The 24,340-nt window shown below is 54.3% G+C and overlaps 2 protein-coding genes across 3 annotated transcripts; one reads left to right on the top strand and one right to left on the bottom strand.

Annotated features, from left to right (window-relative positions):
- The first annotated feature begins 7,107 nt into the window (after window positions 1-7,107).
- Window positions 7,108-11,900, top strand: PLSCR3 (phospholipid scramblase 3). Of its 2 annotated transcripts, none has more exons than XM_054709188.1 (8): window positions 7,108-7,191; window positions 7,401-7,579; window positions 7,852-8,099; window positions 8,193-8,235; window positions 8,333-8,553; window positions 8,810-8,971; window positions 10,824-10,985; window positions 11,173-11,900. In XM_054709188.1, exons 2-8 carry the CDS (start codon window positions 7,573-7,575, stop codon window positions 11,227-11,229), a joined length of 900 nt encoding a protein of 299 aa, XP_054565163.1. In that variant the 5' UTR covers window positions 7,108-7,191; window positions 7,401-7,572; the 3' UTR covers window positions 11,230-11,900. The 2 variants fall into 2 exon arrangements, with proteins under 2 accessions (XP_054565163.1, XP_054565164.1); XM_054709189.1 differs by having other exon boundaries at window positions 7,405-7,579.
- A 56-nt stretch (window positions 11,901-11,956) lies between these two features.
- Window positions 11,957-21,687, bottom strand: TNK1 (tyrosine kinase non receptor 1). The gene is made up of 13 exons (XM_008153533.3): window positions 21,655-21,687; window positions 20,211-20,375; window positions 19,986-20,056; window positions 19,672-19,866; window positions 19,366-19,521; window positions 18,964-19,247; window positions 18,433-18,706; window positions 14,353-14,447; window positions 13,891-14,055; window positions 13,586-13,665; window positions 12,926-13,224; window positions 12,748-12,843; window positions 11,957-12,658 (listed from the first exon to the last, which is right to left on the bottom strand). Exons 2-13 carry the CDS (start codon window positions 20,371-20,373, stop codon window positions 12,545-12,547), a joined length of 1,992 nt encoding a protein of 663 aa, XP_008151755.2. The 5' UTR covers window positions 20,374-20,375; window positions 21,655-21,687; the 3' UTR covers window positions 11,957-12,544.
- Between the last annotated feature and the right edge of the window lie 2,653 nt (window positions 21,688-24,340).

Consider the following 24,340-nt stretch of genomic DNA (forward strand, 5'->3'; position numbering starts at 1 on the left):
CTCAGTTAGTCTGGAAGCCAGGTTTAAGGCAAGGCAGGACAGGAGGAATGCCATTACAGAAGCCCCCCCTTACCTGTGGTTTTACTTTCCACAATTTCACGTCTACGCAGTTTTAGTTACCCATGGTCATCTGTGGCCCAGAAATACAAAGTAGAAAATTCCAGAAATAAACAATTTATGCTTTTTGGAAGGTGTGCTGTTCTATGCCATCCTCTCTGTCTCACCGTGATGTGAATCATCCCTTTGTCCAACTACCAGCCGATTAGTCACTTAGTAGCTATCTTAGTTACCAGATCGACTATAATGGACTTGCTGCGTTTATGTTCAGGTAATCCTTACATTACTCAATAATGGCCCCAAAGCACAAGAGTAGTGATGCTGGCCATTCAGATATGCCAAGGAGAAGCTGTAAAGTGCTTCTTTTAAGTGAAAGTGCTTGACTTAAGGAAATAAAGTCATGCTTAGGTTGCTAAGATCTATAGTAAGGACGTGTATCTATGAAATTATGAAGGAGGAAGAAATTCGTGCTAATTTTGCTGTTGCAGCTCACACTGCAAAAGTTACAGCCACAGTGCATGGTAAGTGCTTGGTTAAGATGGAGAAGGCATTAAATTTGTGTGTGGAAGACATGAACAGAAAGTGTGTCCTGATATAGAGGGCAACCTGTTATGCCAGAGAGCATTGAGCCTATACAGGAAGAATCAGTGTATGTGTAGGGTTCAGCACTACCTGTGGTTTCAGGCATTCACTGGAGGTCTTAGAACGTATCCCCCTTGGATACAGGGGGCTACTGTACTTACACTATACTTTGGGATTCAGAGAAGGGACCGAACATTATGTATTAGGGGTTAGAAAATGCTTCACAAGCCCTAGCCGATTTGGCTCAGTGGATATAGCATCAGCCCGTGGACTGAAGGGTCCTGGGTTCAATTCTGGTCAAGGGCATGTATCTCGGTTGCAGCCCTGGTGGGGGGTGCGTGTGGGAGGCAACCAATCAAGGTGTCTCTCTTGCACTCACTAAAAATCAATGGGGAAAATGTCCTTGGGTGAGGATTCACAAAAATAAAAAGGAAAAAGCTTCACAGTGCTTGAGATGATCCTTGAAAGAACTCTGCTGTGTGAAAGAAACCACAAAGACAGAGGTAGGGAGCAGAGGAGTATGGGACTAAAGGACTCTCCAGTGTGGGCCACGTTTCTGAGAAAAGGAATGGGAAAACGTGGCAAGGCAGGCTGGAGTAGCACCCCCAGCATGGGGCGAACTGGAAGATATTTAGGGGGCAGTATTTAAGCCAGTGCTCATCAAGTATTGATCATGTGTCAGACACATACGGAAATTCAACTGTGAACAGACAGATGCCACCTTTCCCTCATGGAGTTTTCCTTTTAGTAGTGGAAATGGACCTTAAATAACTGAACAAATTTATCGTTGTGAGTTGTGCTGTGCTTGAAGGAAAAGAACAGGGAGGCAGCGGAAGAGTGCGTCAAGGGGAGCTATGTCCTTTTAGATGGGAAGTCTTTTTTTTTTTAATATATTTTTTTGAGTTTTTACAGAGGAAGGGAGAGGAAGAGGGATAGTTAGAAACATCGATGAGAGAGAAACACTGATTCAGCTGCCTCCTGCACACTCACCACTGGGGATGTGCCCGCAACCAAGGTACATGCCCTTGACCGGAATAGAACCTGGGACCTTTCAGTCCCCTGGCCAACGCTCTATCCACTGAGCCAAACCGGTTTCGGCTAGATGGGAAGTCTTTGAGGCAAGAGACATTGGGTGAGTTGGAAAACACTGCATGTGGCAGGCAGACACTCAGAACTTCTTTGTGGTGCAACAACAAATCATTGAAAGGTTTTTTAAGGGAGAGTGCTAGACTCTGATATGTTTACAAGATCTGGAGAACCAATCGGAGGTTGGCCACAGGGAGACCAGTCAGGAAGCCACCGAAGAGGTCCAGGTGTGAGGTGATGGCTTGGCTCAGGGTGAAAAGGATCCAATTCAGAATATATATTTAAGATAATGCTGCTCGGACTTGCTGGTGGGTTGAGCATAAGGGATGAATGAGAGGGAGATTTCTGGCTTATACACCTGACTTGATGGAGGTGCTATTACTCTGATGAGAAAAACTGAAGGAGGCTGCAAATTAGGGGGAGGCAAATCCGCAGGTCAGTTTGGACATGTTGCTTCCAACTGGAGGCGCCACGCAGGTAGTTGGGGAGCTCAGGAGAGAAGTCTGGACTCGGATTTACTCTGCAGCCCACTCTTGTCAGGCTTCCATTCCATTTCTTCCCCATAAATGCTCTTGGAAGGATCCCATAACTCACTATGACCTCCTGGTTGCCAGATCTAATGGATGATTTTCGATCTCATTTTTCTCAGCCTCTCTGCAGCATTTGACACAATTGGCCACACTGTCCTTGAAACACATCATATTGCTTCCATGACACCACTCTCTGTTTTTTCTATCTCTGTGGCTACTTTGTCAGCTTCTCCCCTATGCAGTTTAAATCAATGGTTTCCAAATTTTAATGAAAAAAAATTAGAACTACTATGCATACATATTTTAATTTCGTTTTTTTTGGGGGGGTTCTCAATGTAATTTCATTTTTTAAAATTTCTGTGTGTATGTTTTATAAAGTACATATCTGTATAGTATATTGGAGGTGCATACCTAATTTTTCTGAAGGTGTGCATTCAAAAAAGTACAGACCGTTTCTCTAATTAAGGATTCTTAGATAACCTCATTCAGCCCCACATCTTTAATTAGGATCTGCACAACTTTAAATCCAGAATTCCTGTCTCCCACCCTAGTCCCTACTGAGCTCCAGCCTCCTGTGGCAGCTGCAGTGTAGCAGAGAGCTCAGTGGAGTCTTGAAGGAGTTGGATGATGAGGAGAGAAAGGGGCGTTCCAAACCAGGCAAGAGCTTTCAAGGCAGCCCTGAAGCAAGAGGGAGCCCAGAGCATTTGAGACCTGAAATAATTCCTGGTGACTGGCTTGAGGATCATAAGGGGGTCAGTAGTGAAAGATGCGGATAGCACTGGTCAAATGGTGGAGCGACTGTGCTGAGAGGTTGGACTGTTTTCTGGGGACAGTGGGAAGCCACTGAAGCATTTATATCCAGGGAGGAGACCTGATTTGAGGTGGATTAGAGGATCGCAATAATTCTTCATTGAAAGATGAGTAAAATAGGCCCCAGAGTGACCCACAATGCCACTGGCAGAGCCAGCACTGGGTCCTCAGGCTCCTACCTCCCCGTTTAGTGCTCTTGATGCATTTCTGTCTTCATCTCAGGCAATGTCTGGGACCTAGGACACTTCCAGGGGAGGAGAGCTCGGTTTCTGGAATGGCCACCCTCCATGTAATGTGATCCCTAATACCTTAGCTTTGTCCTGCCGGTAGGCTGGGCTCCTGGGGAACCAGTATAAAGAAGGCCTGCTTGATCATTCGTCCTTATTGTTACTATACATTGTATCTCAGCAGTCCCAAAGGTTGGTGGAAAGTGAAGCTAAGAGAGGTACAGGGACTTGTTCTGTATCATGCAGCCAGGACCTGGGTAAGCTGTGATTCAAACTCTCTTCTGTTCAGTTCCCAGAGCTAAATTCTCTCCTTCATGTACATACCAAGAAACAGAGTGAAGACAGACCCTTCAAACATTTGATACAATGTGTTCAGTGTTACAAGTAGGAACAGGTGGGCTGGCGACCTCTTGGTGCATGGAGACTGGTGGGACTTCTGTCCACCTGCTGGGTTTTCAGCATGCATAGTTCACCGGAAAAAAGGGACAAGATCACACTGGTAACTAAACAAGAGGGAGAACAGGAGCGCCTGGAGCTCAGGATGGAGTGGGCAGCAGGAAAAGGCAATACAGAGTAAGTGTGGAGCTCACACTGAAGAGCCTCCTGGGCCAAGCTTGAGTCAACTTTGACTTCCCTTTTCCTCACATCCTATGTCCAAGCCATCATCAATCCTGTTGGCTTAAATACATAACTGGAATCTGACCCTTTCCCACTGCTACCACTCTGGCCCCTGGCCCATGCCACCATTAACTCTCCCCTAGTTTGCCTGGCTGGTGTGGTTCAGTGGTTGAGCTTTGACCCATGCACCAAGAGGTCGCCAGTTTGATTCCCTGTCAGGGCACATGCCAGGTTGCCAGCTCAATCCCCAGTGAGGGGGCATGCAGGAGGCAGCTGATTGATGTTCCTATCTCTCTGTCTCCCTTCCTCGCTCTCTCAAATCAATAAAAACAGCCCTAGCCAGTTTGGCTCAGTGGATAGAGCATTGGCCTTCGACTGAAGGGTCCTGGGTTTGATTCCGGTCAAGGGCACATGCCCGGGTTGCAGGCTTGATCCCCAGTAGGGAGTGTGCAGGAGGCAGCTGATCAATGATTCTCATCATTGATGTTTCTATCTCCCTCTCCTTTCCTCTCTGAAATCAATTAAAAAAACATATTAAAAATAAAAATCAATAAAAACATATATTTTTAAAATCTCACCGAGTTTTATGCAAGAACTTCCTTCTGACCTTGATTATCTACAGCCTACTGTGGACAAAGCAGAGAGAAAGAAAGAGAAATCCTTCTAACACAGTAGTCCTCAGCCTTAGCTACACACTAAAGCCTGCTGAAGAATTCTCAAAAAGTTCTTACGGTTCTGGCCCATGTTGCTAAGTGGTTAGAACATTGGCCCATGCACCAAAGGGTTGAGGGTTCAATTCCCGGTCAAGGCATGTACCTGGGTTGTAACTTTGATCCTGGGCCCAGATGGAGTGCATTCAAGAGGCAACTATGTGTCTCTCAAATTGATGTTTCTCTCTCCCTTTAAAGTAAGTAAGTAAGTAAATAAATAAAATCAGTGGGAAAATATCCTTGGGTGAGTATTAACAAAAACACAAACAAAGTTCTGTGTCTGCACCTCACACAAACTATTCTAATTTAGTTGATATGAAGTGGGGCCCAGGCAGAGGTATTTTTAAAGCACCCCAACTGATTCTAATTTGTGGCCAGAAGTTGAGGACCATTATTTCAGTACGTGAGGCTCATGTCTCGTCTCTGTCCTAACCCTCCAACACTTCCCATCTCAGAGTATAATCCAATAGCCTACAAGGCCATATGTGATCTGGCCTCTTACCTCCCTCTCATGCATTCTATTCCTTCCTCTCATTCATTCTCCCCCAGCTACACTAGCCTTCTTTTTGTTCGTTGAACAAGGAAGGCACACTTCTGCCTCGAGACCCTCGCCCTGTTGCCTATGCGTGAAACACTCTTCAGTAGAAGTCTGCATGGCTCAATCGCGGACCTCCTTTAGGTATTTGCTCAATGATCACCTTCTTGGTGATGCCTTCCTAGTCTGCCCTCTTTAAAACTGCAACCCCATGCCCAGCTGGTGTGGCTCAGTGGTTGAGTGTTGATCCATAAAGCAGGAGGTCACCTGCTGTATTCCAGGTCAGGGTACATGCCTGGATTGTGGGTTCGATCCTTAGTGGGGGGGGGGGGGGTGCAGGAGGCATCCTAACAATGATTCTCTCTTGTTGATGTTTCTATCTCTCCCTCTCATTTCCTCTCTGAAATCAATAAAAAAAGTTTTCTTTAATTTAAATTGCAACCCCTGCCCACCACTCTCTATTCTCCTTATTCTGCTCTATTTTTCTTCATAGCACTTGTCACTTCTGATGTATTTATTTACATTATCTGTCTCTTCTTCACTAGAATGTGAACCCCAGGGGATCAGGAATATTTAATTTTTTGTTTGTTTGTTTGTTTTTGTGTGTGGTTTTTTGTTTTTTTTTTACAAACCCTTGTGTCGAGGGCTGACTTTCAATAGATCGCAGCGAGGGAGCTGCTCTGCTACCTACGAAACCCCAACCCAGAAGCAGGTCGTCTACGAATGGTTTAGCGCCAGGTTCCCCATGGACGTGCGTTGCGTGAAGGGCGTGGGGGCGGCCCCCTTTCCGGCCGCACCCTGTTAATTTTTTAACTGGTAAATATTCCTATCACCTTAAATGCTGTCTGACATACAATAGGTGCTCACTAAATCTTTGTTGAATAGCTGAATTTCTGTATGTCTATGCATTTTGGTGGAGGGCAGTCAAGCCCTTGTCTGAAGCAGATGATGACTGAAGCTGTGGGAGCAGTTGAACAGCCCAGAAGAACATGGACATACCAGCAAAGGAGCCCCCAAAATCAGCTCCCATGTTCACATTGATGAGTTTCTCCTTCATCTGCCGGGTCAACAGAGGCACCTGAGGTTATCCTGGACTCTTCCCCCCCAGCTCACCCTCCAGACAAGTTCTCTATTGTCCACTCTGCACTACCACAGCACCCTCTCCCCTGACTACTGCCAACCGCCCAGCCTGAGTGCCCCACTGTTTCCCACAGTTCAGTTGTAATGGTTTTTCTAAAACAAAGTTTTGACCATAACTTTTTCTTAATTAAATTTGGTCAGAATCTCTCAGTAGGTTCCCTGCTGCCCTTGGGCCAAGTCCCAGCTCCCACGGGCCTTCTGTGCACTCTTGCTGGCCTCCCGCTCTCCCTCACACCGGGGGCCTCGGTTCAGTCCCTTCTTTTGGGGGAAGCCTCTCCTGCTGACTGCACTGCCTCATCTGGTCTCCCTGAACTTATCCTGCACACTCACTGGTGACGCTATGGGGCAGCTGTCACCCGCGTGGCCGGCACCACTTTAGGAAGTAGGGGCATTGCGAGGTGTCTGTGCGGGTCACTGCTGCGCCAGGAATAAGAGACAGCGCGGTAAGCTCCGGGCAGGTAGGACGGGAGGCCAAGAGGGGAGAGTGTGAAGGGTGTCCCGCTGCGTCAGCGAGGGCCGAACCACCCTCGGAGGAGGAGCCTGGGGTCCCGAGCGCTGCCGGCTGTCCTCGCTTTCCACGGAGGGGCGCTGAGCTCTCAGTCCGCACACCTGGGCGGGTAGCGCGGTAGGGCTCTGTCGCTGCCCTCCCGAGAGAACTTCCTCTCCGGCCAGCAGCCGGCAAACGGAAGAGGCGGGACGCCCACCACGCGGAGGAGCCCACGGTCTTGGGTCCGCAGCCCGGCCGGAGAGCCGGCATCCTTTCTGCGCAGGCGCGGCTCCAGGCCGGGAGGGGCGGGGCCCAGGCGGTGAGGGGCGGGGCCAGACCCTGGGCCCGCCTCCACGAGCTCTCGGGAGCCTCCGAGCGCTGGGCACCCCGACTATTTTAGGGGCTTCAGGTGAGCGGGGGACGCAGAGGGGTCAGGAAACCTCCCTCGAGGTCGGGCCGTCGGTCTGATCGCGGGTCCATCCGTCCTGCCGTCTGCCAACAGCCGCCTCCGCGGAGAATGGGAGAACAAAGGGAGGGGGCGGTTCTGCAAACCCCAGAGGGAATCCGGGGTCCCAGGTACCCTGCCCCGCCCGCTGACACTTTCGGTTTCTCCCCGAGTCAGAGGCGCCGCCCGAGAGACCCTGGGCGGGCGCCTGGCGCAGCCGCCTCCGCGTCTGCCTGTTCGTCTTGTGTCTGTCTGTGTGTCTGTCAGGCTGCCCCCGAGCTTGCCTCCACTTCTAGAACTAAGCTTCCGGTATAGCGACAACCCGCGAGCCCTCATCCCTTTCCTATGGCAGGTAGGTGGGCCCAATGCGAGGGTCTCCGTTATTCCCTCCCCCCACCCCCCACTTGGGAGCTGGGTGTCGGACGCACCCTCCGGGAATGTGCTCGGACTGGCTGGGTGGGGCCCCTCCCTTCCTCTCAGGAGCCGCCGCCCTGCTCCCCAACCCCATCCTTTTCAGTCTCTTCTCACCACATTTTCCCCGCAGCCTCGAGGTCCCCCAAGGTTAGTTAAGGGGCAAGAGGATGAGGTCACAGGTCTCTCTAATTGACCGCTGTGCCCCTACAGGGTACTTGCCCCCCACAGGCTACACCCCTTCGCCCCCTCCTCCCTACCCTGTGACCGCGGGGTACCCGGAGCAGGTGCAGCATCCTGGGCCCGGACCGGCGCCAGTGCCCGCCCACGTGCCTGCCCCTGCGCCCGGCTTCGCTCTCTTCCCCTCGCCCGGCCCCAGTGCCCTGGGGCCTGCCGCCGGGCCTGCCGCCCCCCTCTTGCCACTGCCCGGGGTGCCTTCTGGCCTCGAATTCTTGGTGCCGGTGAGTGGGAGATGGGGAGGGAGGAGCGACAGGGAGGGGCCCAGGCGCTCAGGGCTGCGCGCTGAGGTGGGCGCGGCCCGGCTCTCTTTCCAGATTGATCAGATCCTGGTGCACCAGAGGGCTGGGCGCGTGGAAAGTGAGTGGAGGACGAGTAGGGTGGGCCTCGCGCCGGGGCAGAGCGTGGGCTCCTGGGCAGGCGCGGGTGCCTGAGCCTCCGTGTCACCCCTTGGCAGCGCTCCTGGGCTGGGAGACAAGTAACCGGTATGAACTGCGCTCCGGGGCTGGACAGCCCCTGGGTCAGGCGGCTGAAGAGAGCAACTGCTGTGCACGTCTGTGCTGCGGCGCCCGCCGGCCCCTTCGCGTGCGGCTGGTGGACCCCGGGGACCGAGAAGTGCTGCGCCTGCTCCGCCCCCTCCACTGTGGCTGCAGCTGCTGCCCGTGTGGCCTCCAGGAGGTGGGCGGGAGGGATGGGTCCGGGAGAGGGTTGGGTAGGGGCCCGGAGGTAATGCGGGGGATCAGTGATGGAGCATCACCAGCATGAGGCGTGGAGTGAACAGGTGGGCCTGGAGGTCTGCTGAGGGGGATGACAGGCCGTCTGGCAAAGGGGATGGGAGGTCTTGTGAGGGGAGACCAGTGATAGAGCTGGCGTGGTGAGAGCTTGGGCCAGGGTTCCCTGGCTCGGCAGTAACCCTGTCTACCTCCCACTCCAGATGGAAGTACAGTCGCCACCGGGCACCACCATTGGCCATGTGCTGCAGACCTGGCATCCCTTCCTCCCCAAGTTCTCCATTCAAGATGCCGATCGCCATACCATCCTGCGAGTGGTGGGGCCCTGCTGGACCTGTGGCTGTGGCACAGACACCAACTTTGAGGTATCAGGAATAAGGGGAGATCCCTGGGACCTTCATAAACCAAGATGGCAGCTTCCACGAGGCAGGATGGCCAACACTAAAGTCAAGACACTGAGCCCATCGATCCAAACTCACTGTGACTCCCACCGCATTTCCAGTGTTCCTCCCTTTAGAAATAGGGTGGCTCCCTGGTCTTATGAGAGCATGACAAAGTGGGTTTCACCTTGAGGGCCAATGCTAATTGTCACCTGCAGCCATATTGAGAAGGGAACAATCTAAGGCCGGGCTGGATTTAGAATGGAGAAGGGCCCGTGTGACTGCTGTGCATGAGTTTGTGAGCTCAGACCCTGGAGCAAGCACTAGGTCAACTTATTAACATCCTGTGGCTTGCCTTGCCAATCTAGAGTCCAGTGGCCTCTCCAGCCTGGAATTCAGGTGAGATCCTTCTCACCATGCATTCCTACCACCAACCTGGAGCCTGGAGAACCCAAGTGGAGACAGTTTCAGCGTGAGGCTGGGAGGCACCTTTGCTTGTAGGAGACAAAGGCACTTTACAGACCCTTGGCATTTTTTTTTTAAAGTTTTTTAATTGATTGTTAGAGAGAAAGGGAGAGGGAGGGAGGGAGAATGAAAAAGAAACATTGATGTGAGAGCAAAACACCAATCCACTGCCTCCTGCACATTCTTACCAGGGACTGAGCCCACAACCTGGGCATGTGCCCTGACCAGCAACCTTTCAGTGCATGGGACAATGCCCAACCAACTGAGCCACACTGGCCAGGGCCAGATCCTTGAATTCTTTACGGGATAATTACCTGTGCAGGTGAGGAAGAAAGAATAGGTATAAGCCATCTGATGAGGTGTCCTCCCTAAGGTTACTTTTAAAAATTGGGTCACCTCAGCAGCTGAGGGAAGATTCTGTGGTAAGAACTGGTTGGGAACGATATAACTTGGTCACTCCTGGATGGGGATGTGTAGACTGTGGGGTTCTCAGAGGGCCAGTCTCCCTCTTACATAATTATGAATGGTCCACATTGGGGGCTGTACTCTTGGGACCACACGGCTGGCTGGGAGAGAACCTGCCCAGCGTGGGACTGATCATCAGGAAGGGCCCCAGGCGGGTAGGACAGTGAGGGAAGGGGATGGGAAGGGCATAGAAGGAAATGATGATAGTTCTAGTCACCGGAGAATGAGCACAGGAAAAGGACCAGGGCGTTGCTGTGAATTACCACCTACGTCAGCAGGACCTATTGCCGCTGGGCCCAGAGGGTCCAGTGGAAAGCATGGTCCTCAGTGGCTACCCTCTCCCCAATAGGTGGGCTTGGACCCCCTCTAGCTGAGGCTCGCATGCAGTGCTGGACAGGGCCCTCCCTGCTTTGCAAAGGAAAGGCACCCCCTTGGGCAGACACGGTCTTCTAGGAGCCTGGTTGGCTGATGGGGTGCAGCCAGAATTTTAGCAGCCTCCTTGCCCTCTTGGCCAAGCTACTCTGTGTGGGGCACAAACTGCGCCAAATGCGGGTGGCAGGGTCTTTGGTAATAAAAACAAACCTAACAACCAGCCATACACTAAGGAGACTGGACTCTGTTATGCTTCCGTTTCTCTCACCACTGATGTTCAATTGACACGCATGGTCCTTCAAGAGGAACAGAGCTAAGTCTGGATCCTGATTTTTGCTATATATTCCCAGTGTGACTTATGGTGACTCAGTTTCCCCAGAAGTCACGTGGAAACCCAAGGCTGTTAGGAGGATTCACTAAGTGTGGAGCCGCACAGTTCACACAGGTGCCTGTGGGAGGAAGACTGGAGACGGGCGAGAGCAGTTGCATCCACCCTAGTTGGGTCCTTCCTTCTTGCCCCTCTCGCTCCTGACAGGTGAAGACTCCGGATGAGTCCCGCAGTGTGGGCCGCATCAGCAAGCAGTGGGGGGGGCTGCTCCAAGAAACCCTCACGGATGCAGATGACTTTGGCTTGCAGTTCCCGCTGGATCTGGACGTGAGAGTGAAGGCTGTACTGCTGGGAGCCACGTTCCTCATTGTGAGTGGGCTGTCCCTCCTTTGCTCCCGCTGGAGGCTTGCACTTCCTGGCCTCCTGCTAGGAAAGGGTTAGGAACAGACTTTATTGGGGGGGGGGGGGGGGGGCGGTTGCAGGTCTAGACCTGGGTTGTGACAGCTGAGCCAGGCCGGCCCAGCCGCATCTGCTGTTGACAGTACCCTCCCCTCAGGACTACATGTTCTTCGAGAAGCGAGGAGGCACTGGGCCCTCTGTCATCACCAGTTAGACGGCATCTCAGGGTGAGGACCGTCACCTCAGCCAGAACTCAAGATGGTCACCTGGCCTGGCCTGGCCCCTCCTCGGAGGCAGCCCCTTTCCTCCATGTACACTGCAGAGGACAGACAGGGATGCCTAAGAGGCTGGGGCCATGGTGCCCCATCCCTACCCTACTCCCCTGGCCTCCTCCCCTGTGGCCCCCACAGAAGGGTATGTATGAGAGCCCTTCCCCGGCTACCTCTCACCACTGTCTCCGGCCAGCCCTCAGCACACAGGCATATCGGCTTTCAAACGTGCCCTGCTCCCTTCCTCTCACCCCCTTCCAGGGCCTCTGCTCTGGATGGGGCCTTTGGAATCCAGGGCTCTGGGCTTTTACAACAGAGCTGGGGTGGGAAAGGGTAAGCAGCACCAAAGATGGCCGATATGGCCACCCACCTCTGCCTCAGCTTGACCAATGAGTTCAGCCTCAGAACGTGGCACTCAGAGGGGATCCCCACTTCCCCAGCAATGGCTCTAGGACCTCGGCCCCAGTGCCAACCTCCTCTCCCCCTTGACCCTCCCCACAGCTGGTGCTTGCTGCAGCTCCGTGTGCCTTACTTAACCACCCCTTCCTTCCCTGTTCCTACAAAGGAGGCTGCATCTTTGTATGTTATATTCATATAAACTTTGTAATGTTTTGGACATTGGGAGATATATGTAATGGGAGAGGGCAGAAGAAGGAATTGGTATGGGAAGGAGCAAAGGGAAATATGACAGCTGGGCCGGGTGGGGCTGGCCCGTCTCGTCTCGTAATCCATGCTGCCGGGATCGAGTGTCCTTGCATCCAAGACAGCAACTTCCATCACCCATGATGGCCCCAGCCCAAGCCAAGGCAGTCTGGGCCACGCGCCCCAAGTCAGTATGGCTGCTCCCGTCATCCGGGATGGCTGTTCCCCTGGGGCTCAGTGTGTAGCTGAAGGCAGCTCAGGATGGCTGTTCCCAGGGTCAGTATGGCCACTTGTCATTCTCTGTAGCAGGTACAAGCTTCCTATGGGTATGGTGTATAGCAGCTCTGTTCCTCCAAGTCCTCCTCCTGGTTGGAAATGTGGTAGGCAGGGTGGACTAGATCCTTCCATGACCCAGCCAAGGCAGCTTGAGCCCTCAGAGGCCAAGAGGCAGGGGAGGAGGAGACACGCGTCAGTGCCCGACCCTGGCCTCCTGGACCTGCCTACGGCAGGCTCTCTTCGGGTGGGAACGTATACCCTTTCAGGGCTGGTTCTGCTCTGCTTGGCCCCACACGGTCCGCTCCTCGGTGCATCTGGTGTCCATGTCTGAAGGAGCAGAGCTTAGGGCCGAGCCAGGACATAGCGACTGGCCGCTGAGAGGTCCCACTGGTAATGCTCCAAGATGTGCCGGCAGTCGGCTCTGGACCGGCTACTCAGGTGGAAGAGCTGGTCTACCTGTGGAAGCGGAGGGAGGGCAGCTGAGTGGCAGGGGGCAGGGGCAGGGGCAGGAGGGGTGGGAGCCCAAGAGAAGGGTCTGCCTTTACCTTAAGGTTCTGGATGGCAGAAACCACATCTCCTCCCGTGGCTCTCAGTGCCGCCTGGCACTCCTGGTGGGTGACTCCATGTACGCTCAGCTCCACCTTAGGGGACAAGGCCTCGCTTAGGCTCTCACCCCAGCCTGCAGCCCCTTCTGGACACCAGGCCACTTCAGGGAGACCTCACCTCCATAACCCTCTTCTGCAAATCGGGGTCGGGCAAGAGACCTCCAGAGAGAACAGTGGCTTTGCTGGCTCCAGGTGCTCCCAAGGGGTGACTGTGCAGGGGTTCTCTTTTGGGCCAGGAAGGCCGCTCCCTGGGGGGCTGGTTGGACTGAGAAGAGCTGGAGGCAAAGGGAGGGCGTGGTGGCAGGCCTGGGGGTCCCTGGAGGACATCTCTGGCTTTTCGAAGTTCAGGGGGGCTCAAACCACCCCCTGTGGGGCAGGGGCCCAGGGACAGAACAGATTCCAGACTCTTGGAAATGCCTGCACAGTGAGAAAAAACATCCTGAGAGGAAGCCTAGATGCAGGGCCCTGCCTTCTTCCCGCTCTCTGTCTGCGTGTGCTGTCCTCAGGTGTCCGGGACGATAAGACGGACACCCAGGCCCAGGCAGCTAAGTACCCAAAGACCTGAGAGGGCAGGCGCTGCAGGCGGAGACGCTGTGCCGTGGACAGGGCCGATTTTAAAGGACAGCTGGGATGTCAACAGGCAGAATGAAGTGGTGGGAGGAAGAAGTCATATGTGGGGAAATCATATGTCAAAGGCATGGATTCAGAGCAGGGGGCAGAACTGAGGGTTGTTCCTGATCCCAGAGACCCTGGGGCCCTGCCCTTCCCCCACACTCACCCTTCATCCTCTGCAGGGGCATGTTCCTTCTCTGCCCCTGAGCTGGAGGCGGCTCCCGAAGCTTTGCCTTGGCTCTGACCCTGCTGGAGAGTGATCCCGTTCGTTTTCTACCCCAGCCCCACCCGACATCAATGTTCCTCCCGAAGGATCTCAGGGGCTCCCCATCTGACTGAGACCCAGAGTGGAAGCTTCTCCTGGAAGGCACGTCCAGCCTCCCAGCTTTACCCTGGCCCCTGCCCACGCTTCCCTTGCCGAGCAGCTGCTGAACGTGGTTGGTTCCCCCAGCCCAGCTCTCAGGTCCTCACCCATCTACGCTTCCCCGTCTTTGCTCTCCCCAGGCCGGGGAGCCTCGGTGGACTGGGCAGGTGGCTGGCGAGCCCTTCGAGTCTGTCAGCATCACTGCCGAGGCTGGGAACGTGCCCACTTTTAATGTGCGACTATTCTGGCCCTTCCAGGTTGCGGAGCTGGGGCTGTGGAAAGAGGGTGAAAACAAGGGGGGGAGTGGAGGCGGGGCTCCCACATGCGTTCCGCTCACAAGCTGGGTGCCATGGAGCTGCATCTGCCTGGAGGAAGGAAAGCCTTTTCTCCCCAACACAAAAGGGCTCTGTGGGCATGCTCCAGCCAGCAGGCCAGGACGGGTGGAGCGCTCAGGGAATGAAGCAGAGGATTAGGGCTGGAGGAGCTGGGGGGAAGCAGGGAAGGAACCAGGGTCAGGCATGTTGGGAGGGAGTCCTCCTGGGGATTCGTAGGAAACATGAGGCACTCACCTGCCCTCGATGATAGTGATGGAATCACCAGACTCCATCCTCAGGGCACCTGGCTCTGTGACATCCCTCACACACCGCCCCTCAGGAGGCCAGGCCTGTAGAAACAGGAGGAGAGGGTGGCTGTGCTGTGGCCTGAGTGAGAGGGTGCCATGGAGCGGGGAAGAAAGAGATTCCTCTTTGTCTATGCACCCACCAATCAAACCCATTCCAGCTATGTCCTCTGTTCTGGGCCCAGGATGGGACTGTCCCTCCCTGCCCCCCAATTGTAGTCCAGTGGAGGAGGTAAACCTGGATTCCATGCCAAGCTGGACACAGCCCAGGGGTCAGGGAGCAACAGAAGGGGGTCTGTCTCTACTAGGGAGATCAAAAGGGCGTCGTCCTGCATTCTGCTTTTACTCCACACCCAGGCCCATCACATCCACCTCCAAGCACCTCTGGAAAGTTTCCGTTTCTTTCCAGCTCAGTGTCTCAACCCTCATCCAGACCTCTTCATATCTCTTCTGCTTCACAGCTATTTTCTCCAACCTGAGCTTCCCACCTTCAGTGTCATCCCTCTAATCCATTCCTGCACCAAGCCGGAGTGATACAGTATGTAAAGTCTTGTTCCTTCCCTGCTCAGAATGCTTTCAGGACTTCCAAGTACCCTTAGAGTAAAGACTAAATTCCTTTAACAGTCTACACTTCCAGTCAAGATGGCAGCATAGGTAAATGTGACACACATCCTTCTACAACCACATAAAAAATACAACTAAACTACTTAACAACCATCATTCAGAACTGCCTGAAATCTAGCTGAATGGAAGTCCTACAACTAAGGATATAAAGAAGCAGCCACATCGAGACTGGTAGGAGGAGTGGATATGAAGAATAATCAAGTCTAACACCCTCGTATGGCAGATAAAAATTGGGAGGGATATCCTGGCTGCAGAGGTCCTCCCCTGAGTAGTGAGGGGTCCCAGCCCCACTCCTGGTCCCCCACTCCAGGGTTGTAGTACTTGGAAGAGAAGTCTCCATAGCTGTGGCTGTGAAAACCAGTGGGGATTGTGGCTGAGTGAGGTGGGGGGGACTTATGGAGTCACAGGCAGTTCCTCTTAAAGGGCTCAAGCACACCTACTTGGATTCACTCCCTCTGAGTTCCAGGCCTGGGGCAGGCGCTCAAAAGGCACCGGGGACATATGGGGAGGGACGGAAGTGTCTGGGATCAGGGCAAGAGCTGGAGGGGCAGCTTTCTCTCAGACAGAAGTGCTGGCAGAGGCCATATTCCTTTTCTGAGCCCTCCCCCCCCCCCCCAGAGCCTGCAGGAGGGCACCACATCCAAGTTTCCATCAGCCTGGCTATCACTGTTTGCCAAGTCCCGGTGATTCCCTGAGACCTTGCCCCACTAACTTTCAGGCCCACCCAAGTTGTTTCCAATGGCTTTTCCATATGAATGACCTGTCTTGGCTCATGCTTCAGACATTCCCAAAATCTCTCAAGCAAGCAGCATCTGGCTTTGGCATGCCCCATACCTCTTTCTAAGTGGCCCCAGGCCCCATACTAGTGGCAGCTGTCCTTGGCTTGCAGCTTGGCCTCTCCTGGACACCTCCAAGCTGAGCACAAGTAGCGGTCATGTGCAGATTGCTTTGTAGCTCAGGCCAGGTGACCTGAGCAGAACACAGGTGGCTGTTGATCTTTGCCTGCACCTTCAGGAGGCTCCAGAGCCAGCGCACCCAATGAACAGCTTCAGACCCACAAGCAACACACTTAAGGAGCGAACTCAGCAGGCACCAGAGCCTTGCTGCAGTAAGTCCTACTTTGTGGGATGGGCCCCTGCACAGCTGATCCTCCATGCTGGTCACAGGCAGCCCTTGCAGCCGACTGGCCTGGGTAAATCCCTCCAACAGCAATCAGGGCTCAACTACAACAGGAGGGTGTACACAGCCCACAGGAAGGGGTGGACACAACTGGAGTGCCGAGGTCGGGTGAATGGGGAGCCTGTGCCTCTGACCCTATAGAACACATACTACATTAGGCCTTCTACCAAGCCTGGGAGACACAGCAGCTCTACCTAATACATAGAAACCAACACAGGGCGGCTGCCAACACGAGGAGACAAAGAAACACGTCCCAAATGAAAGGACAGAACAAAACTCCAGAAAAAGAACTAAGCAAAATCGAGATAAGCAATCTACTGGAAGCAGAGTTCAAAGCAGTGGTCATAAGGATGCTCAATGAACTTAGGGGAAGAGTAGATGAACTTAGAACTTCAACAGCATTGCAAAAGGACATGAGGCCCTAGCTGGTTTGGCTCAGTGATAGAGTGTCAGCCTGCGGACTGAAGGGTCCCAGGTTTGATTCTGGTCAAGGGCATATGCCCGGGTTGCGGGCTTGATCCCATTGTAGGGCGTGCAGGAGGCAGTTGATAAATGATTCTCTCTCATCATTGATGTTTCTATCTCTCTCTCCCTCTCTGAAATCAATAAAAAAATATTTTTAAAAAAGAGAGAGAAAAGCAGTTGGTTACCTACCAGGGAGCTCCCATAAGACTGTCAGCTGATTTCTTTTTTTTTTTTTAATCTATTTTATTGATTTTTTAGAGAGAGGAAGGGAGAGGGATAGAGAGCTAGAGAAACATCGATCAGCTGCCTCCTGCACACTTCCCACTGGGTATGTGCCCGCAACCAAGGTACACGCCCTTGACCGGAATCAAACCCGGGACCCTTGAGTCCGCAGGCCGACGCTGTATCCACTGAGCCAAACTGGTTAGGGCAAGACTGTCAGCTGATTTCTTAACAGAAACTTTACAGGCCAGAAGGGATTAGCAAGAAATACTCAAAGTAATGAAAAACAAGGACCTATAACCAAGATTATCCAGCAAAGCTACATTTAGAATAGAAGGACAGATAAAGAGCTTCCCAGACAAGGAAAAACTAAAGGATTTCATCACTACCAAGCCAGTATTAGATGAAAGGTTAAAGGGAGAAGAAGGAGGAGAGGAGAAGGAAAGGGGGGAAAAAAAAGATTAAAAATACGAAGAGTAAAATGGCATTAAATACATATCTATCAACAATTGAATCTAAAAACAAAATAAAGAGACAAGCAGAACAGAAACAGCCCTGGCCTGTGGGGCTCAGTTGGTTGGCATCTTTCTGTGCACTGAAAGGTTGCTGGTTCGATTCCTGGCCAGGGCACATGTAAGAGTTTGGTGTTCAGGATCAATTCCCAGTAGGGGGCATGCAGGAGGCAGCCAATTGATGTTCCGGTCTCACACAAATCTCTCATTGATAGCAACAGAAGAGTCATGGGGGTGTAAAGTAGGGAATATAGTCAATAATATTCTAATGAATATGTGTAGAATCAGATGGGTACAAGATTTATCGGGATGATCACTTAGTAAGTTATATAATGTCTCATCACTGTACAGCTGAAACGAATATAATATTGTATGTCAACTGTAATTGAAAAATTAAAAATGATTTCAAAAATGTTTTCAAAAGAATACCGGAAATAGTATAGTCATTTAGGGAATAGCTCTGAAGTCAGATAGACTGGTTCAGATCCCAACTCCTCCCCTTACGCGCACCTTTAGGCAAGTCACCTGAAATGGCAGTGCCTGAACTGCCCCGTCTGTAAAACCAAGATAACCATGATCTTGTTGGGGTTTTGTGAGGATTAAATGAGTGAACATGCATAAGGATACATGTGAGGCACTCAGTACAGTATCTTACGCAGATCAAGTGCTCTGTAGGTCAGCTCTGGTGTCTATCCTGCCTTACAGATCCTCCCGTGGGGCAGCCCCTGAGCACCTCCACGGCCTTCCCCCTTCCACACTGAACCTTCCTCTGCAAACGCCCACTGCAGCCTGCGGCTCTGCTCTGTGCTCCCCCTTCTCTTGGCCTTCAGCCCTCAGCCCTTCAGCCTTCATCTATGTAGCACCAACTGCTCCCCAGGGTCTTAGCACCCTGCAGGTACGGACTGCTCTGTTCAGAGCAAACAGGGGTCCCAGACCCCAGCCCAGGAGTCAGTATGGTTAGTCTTGTGCAGGGAACCCTGGGAGAAAGAAGGGAGGGAAGAGAGATCTGGGGATGCAAGGGTTCCCACCTCTTGGATCAGCCCCTCCAGGGAGGAGAAGCTAGGCCGATCAGCGGGGTGGAGGGCCCAGCAGCGCAAGGCGAGGGAGTAGAGGGCCCTGGAGCAGAGAGGAGGCCTAGGCAGCCGGGCTTGGTCCTTCTCCAGCCGCTGCAGGATGAGGTAGGGCGGGACCCAGGCCCAGGGCTCCTTGCCCCCAGAGAACATCTCCCACAGCGTCACCCCGAACATCCACACGTCCGAGGCAGAAGAGAAGGCCCCCTGGCGTAGGCTCTCTGGAGCGCACCTGCGGAAGTGGAGCTGAGGGGGGCTGGATATGTGCCCCTGGAGTTTCCACCTCCCACTGAGCTCGCCCACCCCCCACCCCCACCCCTGGCTCCCACTGTCCTCGGAAGTCCTCCTTTCCAAGCCCTTCCAGACCCACGGACTCCTCTGGGTCCAGCCGCCCTCAGAGGACCCGTTCCCTCCGCTACCGCCCTCCAGATCCTCACCCTCCCGACTGGCCTCCCAACAAACTCCTGCGGGCGGGCGCCCCTCACTCACCAGGCATAGGGGATGGGGCGGGGCCCGCCCATCACGTAACGGCCCCGGGCGCCGCCCAGCGGCCGCACCAGCCCGAAGTCGGCCACCTTGATCGTGCACGGTGAAGTCAGCAGCAAGTTGCGTGTAGCGAGATCCCGGTGCACCAACCCGCGGGCCCCCAGGTACGCCATGGCCGCCGCCAGCTGCCGCAGGAAGAGGCAGAGCAGAGCCACAGGCAGCGGGGGTGCGGGCGCCGGCGCGGTCAGGCGCGCGTGCAGGGAGCCCAGCGGCGCCAGCTCCATCACCTGCGGGGGGCACGGCGCCTCGTGAGCGGAGGTCCGGCCCCACGGGGCTCTGGCCACCCACCCTCCGGCCTCACTTCCGCCCGGGGCTGTCCCAGGAGCCATGGTCAGGTCTGCTCACCATCTGCAGGGGCTGGCCCAGCACGAGCCCGTGCAGGCGCAGCAAATGTGGGTGCTCCAAGTTCATCATGACCGACACCTCTCGAAGGAAGTCCCTCAGCTCTGTGCCCACGGAGCCGTCGGCAGCCACCCGGAGGGACTTGACAGCCACTGGGACCTGGGGGTGTGGGGAGAAGCACCATCAGGCACCGCAGGGAGAGCTATACCAGGGCCGGAGCGGAGGGGCAGCAGAGCGGGGGGGAGGGGAGATGAGGGGGGGGCAGCAGGCCCAGGCACCCAGAAGGAAGGAGGCTCCCTGAGTGCTCACACTCTGACCGCCAGGCAGTGTCCACAGCCCGCGGTGCACCACGCCAAAGCAGCCGGAGCCCAGCAGCTCCCCTCTGCACACAGCACCATCTGGGATCAGACACTTGAGTCCCCCCTCTGGCTCAGGGAGGGGTGGAGGGTTGTCTGAAGGTGGGGTGGTCGTCTCCTTCTGTTCAGGGGCAAACCCCCCAAGGATCTGAAACAGGGGTGGGAAATCAGGTGTGTGGAAGCCTGCAGACCCCTGCCACTCAGCACAGCCATCCCCCAGCCTAAGCTGGCCCCCTAAACCTCTCATCCCCACCCCGAAACACACACCTTGTAGACCCAGTTCTTAGGCTTGTGTCCCAAACGGTGCCTCTTCAAAGCTTCAGCCAGTCTGCGCTGGGCTGGGGGAGACCAGAATTAAAGGGCTGGGTAGTATCGGGGAGGGGGGGGATGATGCCAGGAATTTAAAGGTAAGAAGAGGGCTGGTGTGGGGGTTGTAGCACAGGACAGGTTGGGGAAAGAGAGCCTAGGGCCTCGGGGCTAGGGGTCCCTCACCAGGCCGGCCCATGCCAATGCCGTCCAGATCCTGAGGTCTCACGAAGTCGAAGTGCTCCGGCCGGGTAACATTCAGCTCCTCCAGTATGGATCTGTAGAACTGGGCCAGCTGGATGTCCCGGAGCAGCCTCAGCAGCCACGGGGAGCCGGCCTCCGGGACCATGTCTGCAGAAGGAGCTCAGGATGGCACTCTCCTCCAGGCTCAGAGCCCGGGGGGGGGCACCTGAGACACCCAGACACCAGGGATGTGGTCCCCAGCTCCACCCTCACCCATCAGAAACCCTCAGGTATAGAAGGAGGGGCACATCAGGGACAGATACCCTCCACTCCACTCACACACCCCAGTGAATGCTCCCCATGCCTGAGACGAGGCCACCCCGTCACTGAGAACCCTGCCTCCTTCACACCGGAGGCTTGACCACTGCGGACTCCAGGTGTGTTTCCCTGCTCACTCTCCAGATACGGCACGGCGCCCTTACCCCTAGGACACCCACACACACCGCCTTTTCAGACGGAGACACAGCGCTGCACACTCATATACACCTGAGACACCTCACACACACACGAGACATTTTACACATACATACCAGAGATGCCCAGATAGGCTAACCACACCACACCTCAGAACCTCAAACATGTAGGCACACACACACACACACACACACACACACGTGCGCACACACACACAAAGGTACACTGCCTCCCACACCCAGATACACACACACACACACATACTGACATTCTAATGTGCTGCCATAAAACGCCTAGGCTTACTGCCACATACCCTCTCACATACATGTAGTTGAGACAGGGCAGTTCTCTGCCCCCCTAGACCCACAGCTCCAAGGTCCACATAAACACACACAACATGCAAGACATCAAGGTCCAGTGTCACAGACACCTGAGTTCTGCAGGCAGACTGCCCTCAGCCGGGAGAGTTCGGGTCGCTGCCTCTCCGCACAGGAGGCCGCAGCATCAGGCCCGTGCTCCCAGCTCGGACACTGCCGGGGCCCCCTCCAGGGCCCCCTCCAGGGCCCCCTCCCTGCAGCAGGGCCCACACCTGAGTCACTCTTACTCAGCTTCCAGGCAACTCCACAGCCTCCAGGCACTCTGGGCGCGGGCGGCCAGCACCAACACTCTCCTTACACACCTGCACAAACACACTCTTCCTGTCCACACACACACACACACACACACACACACACACACACACACACACACAGTAACGGGAGGAAGCGGGGACCCCCCGCTGGGAACTGGGCGCGAGCAGGGGCCCAGGGCGGGAGGGGAAGGCCAGGAGCCTGGCGGCGGGGCCGGAGGGAGAGCTCCCGCAGCCGGAGAGGACGGAGCAGGGGAGGGCGAGGCGGGCAGGCTCGGCGCCCGCGGCCGCACCCCAGGCGACGGCGGCCCCGCCAGCCCAGCCCCGGGCGCCCAGGACCCTCACCTGGCGAAGGCGGAAGCGGCGGCTCCGCGGCCCCGGGAGCTGCCAGGACTAAATGCCGAGAAGGGTGGGACCCGAGGCGGCGGGGGCGGGACCTGGCCGCGGGCCGGTTGGCCAGCGCCGCGCCCGCAGCCCCGCGTGGGGCCAGGTGAGGGCTGCGTGGGCGGCGGCGGCCCCGCCCCCCGCCAGGTCAGACCCAGAGCAACCTCTCCCCACCCAGGCCTTTGCTCGCCTCCCCTCACCCTCTCTCCACCTTCCCAGCCTCTTCCCAGCCTTCTCCAAGGAACTCCTCCCCACTCCCCACACTTCTCCTTTGTCGGGTCCCTCACACCCTCCCCTGCCAAACCCTTCACCCCGCCACCAGCGCCCGCCCCTTAATGAATAAGCACCTGTAGAGCTCACCTGGCCCAGCGCCGGGAAGATAAGGCTAAACCGGAAGCAGTCCAGGCCCAGGTAGGCAGAGACCTTCCTGGCACCTCACGGGGAAGGCTGCAGCACGGGGAGTTTGGGAATGCAGTGAGGGCAGAGAGGTGTTGATGCTGGTGCAGAAAGTCAGTCCCAGTCTACACAGAGTTCAAGACTGAAGACAGTGTCCTTTCCCAGCTCTGAAATGTGAGGACCTTTTGGGGTGCTCCCTGGGGTGGAACAAGCAGGAAGTCTTGTATGCGCGTGTATTGGGGTGGGGACAGAGCTCCTGAGTAGCTCCTCAGCCCCACCCCAGCTTGGTACCTGGTCTTGGTGATCAAAGCAGCATTCCGTACATCAGGGCACCCCTCCCCCCAGCACCTGCACCTCCTGGCCCCATTCTGGCATAGCCTCCCTCTCCCCATGTAACCTCTGCTGATCCTGGGGCCCTGTACACTGCTACTTGGCCTGTGGCTGTGGGGACACAGTCTGGGACCGTGATGAATGCTCCCTTCCTTTCTCTCAGGGGTCCTAGGGAAGCCACCAGTCTTAGGGCATCTTTTCTGTCTCCTGTCCCAAGGCAGGATTTGTGAGCAAAGCAGCTACTGCCCTCAGAGCCCCTTGGAAGGAAAAGCCCACCCCATCTTGATAAACACCTGGGATCTTCCAGCATTGATGGGAAAATCTTCATAGTTCACAGTTCTAGCTGTATGGCTTTCTTGCCAATTCTCTTCACCTACCCAGGCCGGCTCATCGCACTGCCATTGCTCCCTCCACATCCGTTGTTCCTGACACACTTGTAGGCTCCACAGTGTAGGGACTGAGTCTGGCTTGTTCATCTTGTGTTCTTAGTTCTTGGGCCAGTGTGGGTATGTAATAGGTGCAATGCATATTTTGAAGAAGTCTGCTTCGTCTAATTGTCATTCCTTTGTAGGTGATGCCTTTCCTCCCTGATTTTAGGACATTGTTGGTGTTTTGTAGTTCTACTACAAAGTATCTAGTTATGGATTCTTTTCTATTTGTTCTTCTCAATATGTTGTATTTCCTGTACCTGTGAATTTGCATCTTTCATGGGTTTTGGAAAATTCTCAGCCAGTATCTCTCCAACTATCCTTTTTCTCCATTCTTTGTATTCTCTCATTTGGGGACTCTGAGTAGAAGTATGCTAGACCTTTTCATTCTGTCCTCCATGTCTTTTAACTTCTTTTCCATGTTTTTCATTCTTTTTGTCTCCATGATGCAATCCATGTAATCTCTTCAGCTCTTTCTTCTAGTTCACCAATTCTTTCTTTGGTTATGGCTGATGTGCTGTTTAAGTCATACACTGAGGGTGTGTGTCTTTTTTATTTTTTGGTCATTGTTATGTCATATGAACATTACTTTCTATGCTGACAGTACTTTATTGAGGTATAACTTATATTCAGTAACATGTACAAATTTAACTGTATACAATCAAAGCACGTCCAGAAATGTACCCGTACACAACCCTTAATGCAGATAGAGACCTGGAACAACTCTACAACCCCAGAACGTTACCTTGTGTCCATTTGCCATCAATCCCATTCTCCAGAGGCAACTGCTATTCTGATTTCTAAAACCCATAGATCGCTTTTGCCTGCTCTTGACCTTCTTATCAATGGAGTTACACAGTGTTTATTATTTGCATTTAGCTTCTTTCATTCAACACATTTTGAGATTCATCTTATTGTTACATACTCTTTTGGTGGAAACACAATGGCTCCAGAAGCTCCTTCAGGGAAGAGCATGTGAAACCTGATTTTTCTCTGAATGTCTGGTGTCCTCACAGGTCTGAGTGTACCAGAGGTCCTCCGGGAGTTGAATGAACACAGGAGTATAGAGCACATGGGGAATGTAGAACGTATGGGCAGATGCATCCAGAAAGGCCGGCAGGAGCCAGAACGGGCATCAATTTATCCTTCCAGCAAGCTTTCACTGTGCCAGATTCTGGGCACTCGGGTGAACAGGAGACAGAATACCTGCCGTGGTGGGATTCATCCTACAGAGCCTTGCAGAACAGGGTCAGGAGCTTGGGCCTTACCCAATGACTCTGGGAACCACTGAAGGGTTTTAAATAGGGGATGACAGACCAGCTTGTTAGAGAAAGAGACTGGGAAAAGGTGAGAGAGAAGAAGCAGGAAGCTCAGGAAAGCGACTCTTACCATTGGTTCAGGGGAGAGAGATTGGCCCGGGCTAGGCCCTGCCTACGTGATGGGGAAGAGGCTGAGGATGGGGCACTATCAACTGGCCTCGGTCCTCCATGTTC

Source organism: Eptesicus fuscus, chromosome 20 (assembly GCF_027574615.1).
Source record: "Eptesicus fuscus isolate TK198812 chromosome 20, DD_ASM_mEF_20220401, whole genome shotgun sequence".
Classification (NCBI taxonomy): domain Eukaryota; kingdom Metazoa; phylum Chordata; class Mammalia; order Chiroptera; family Vespertilionidae; genus Eptesicus; species Eptesicus fuscus.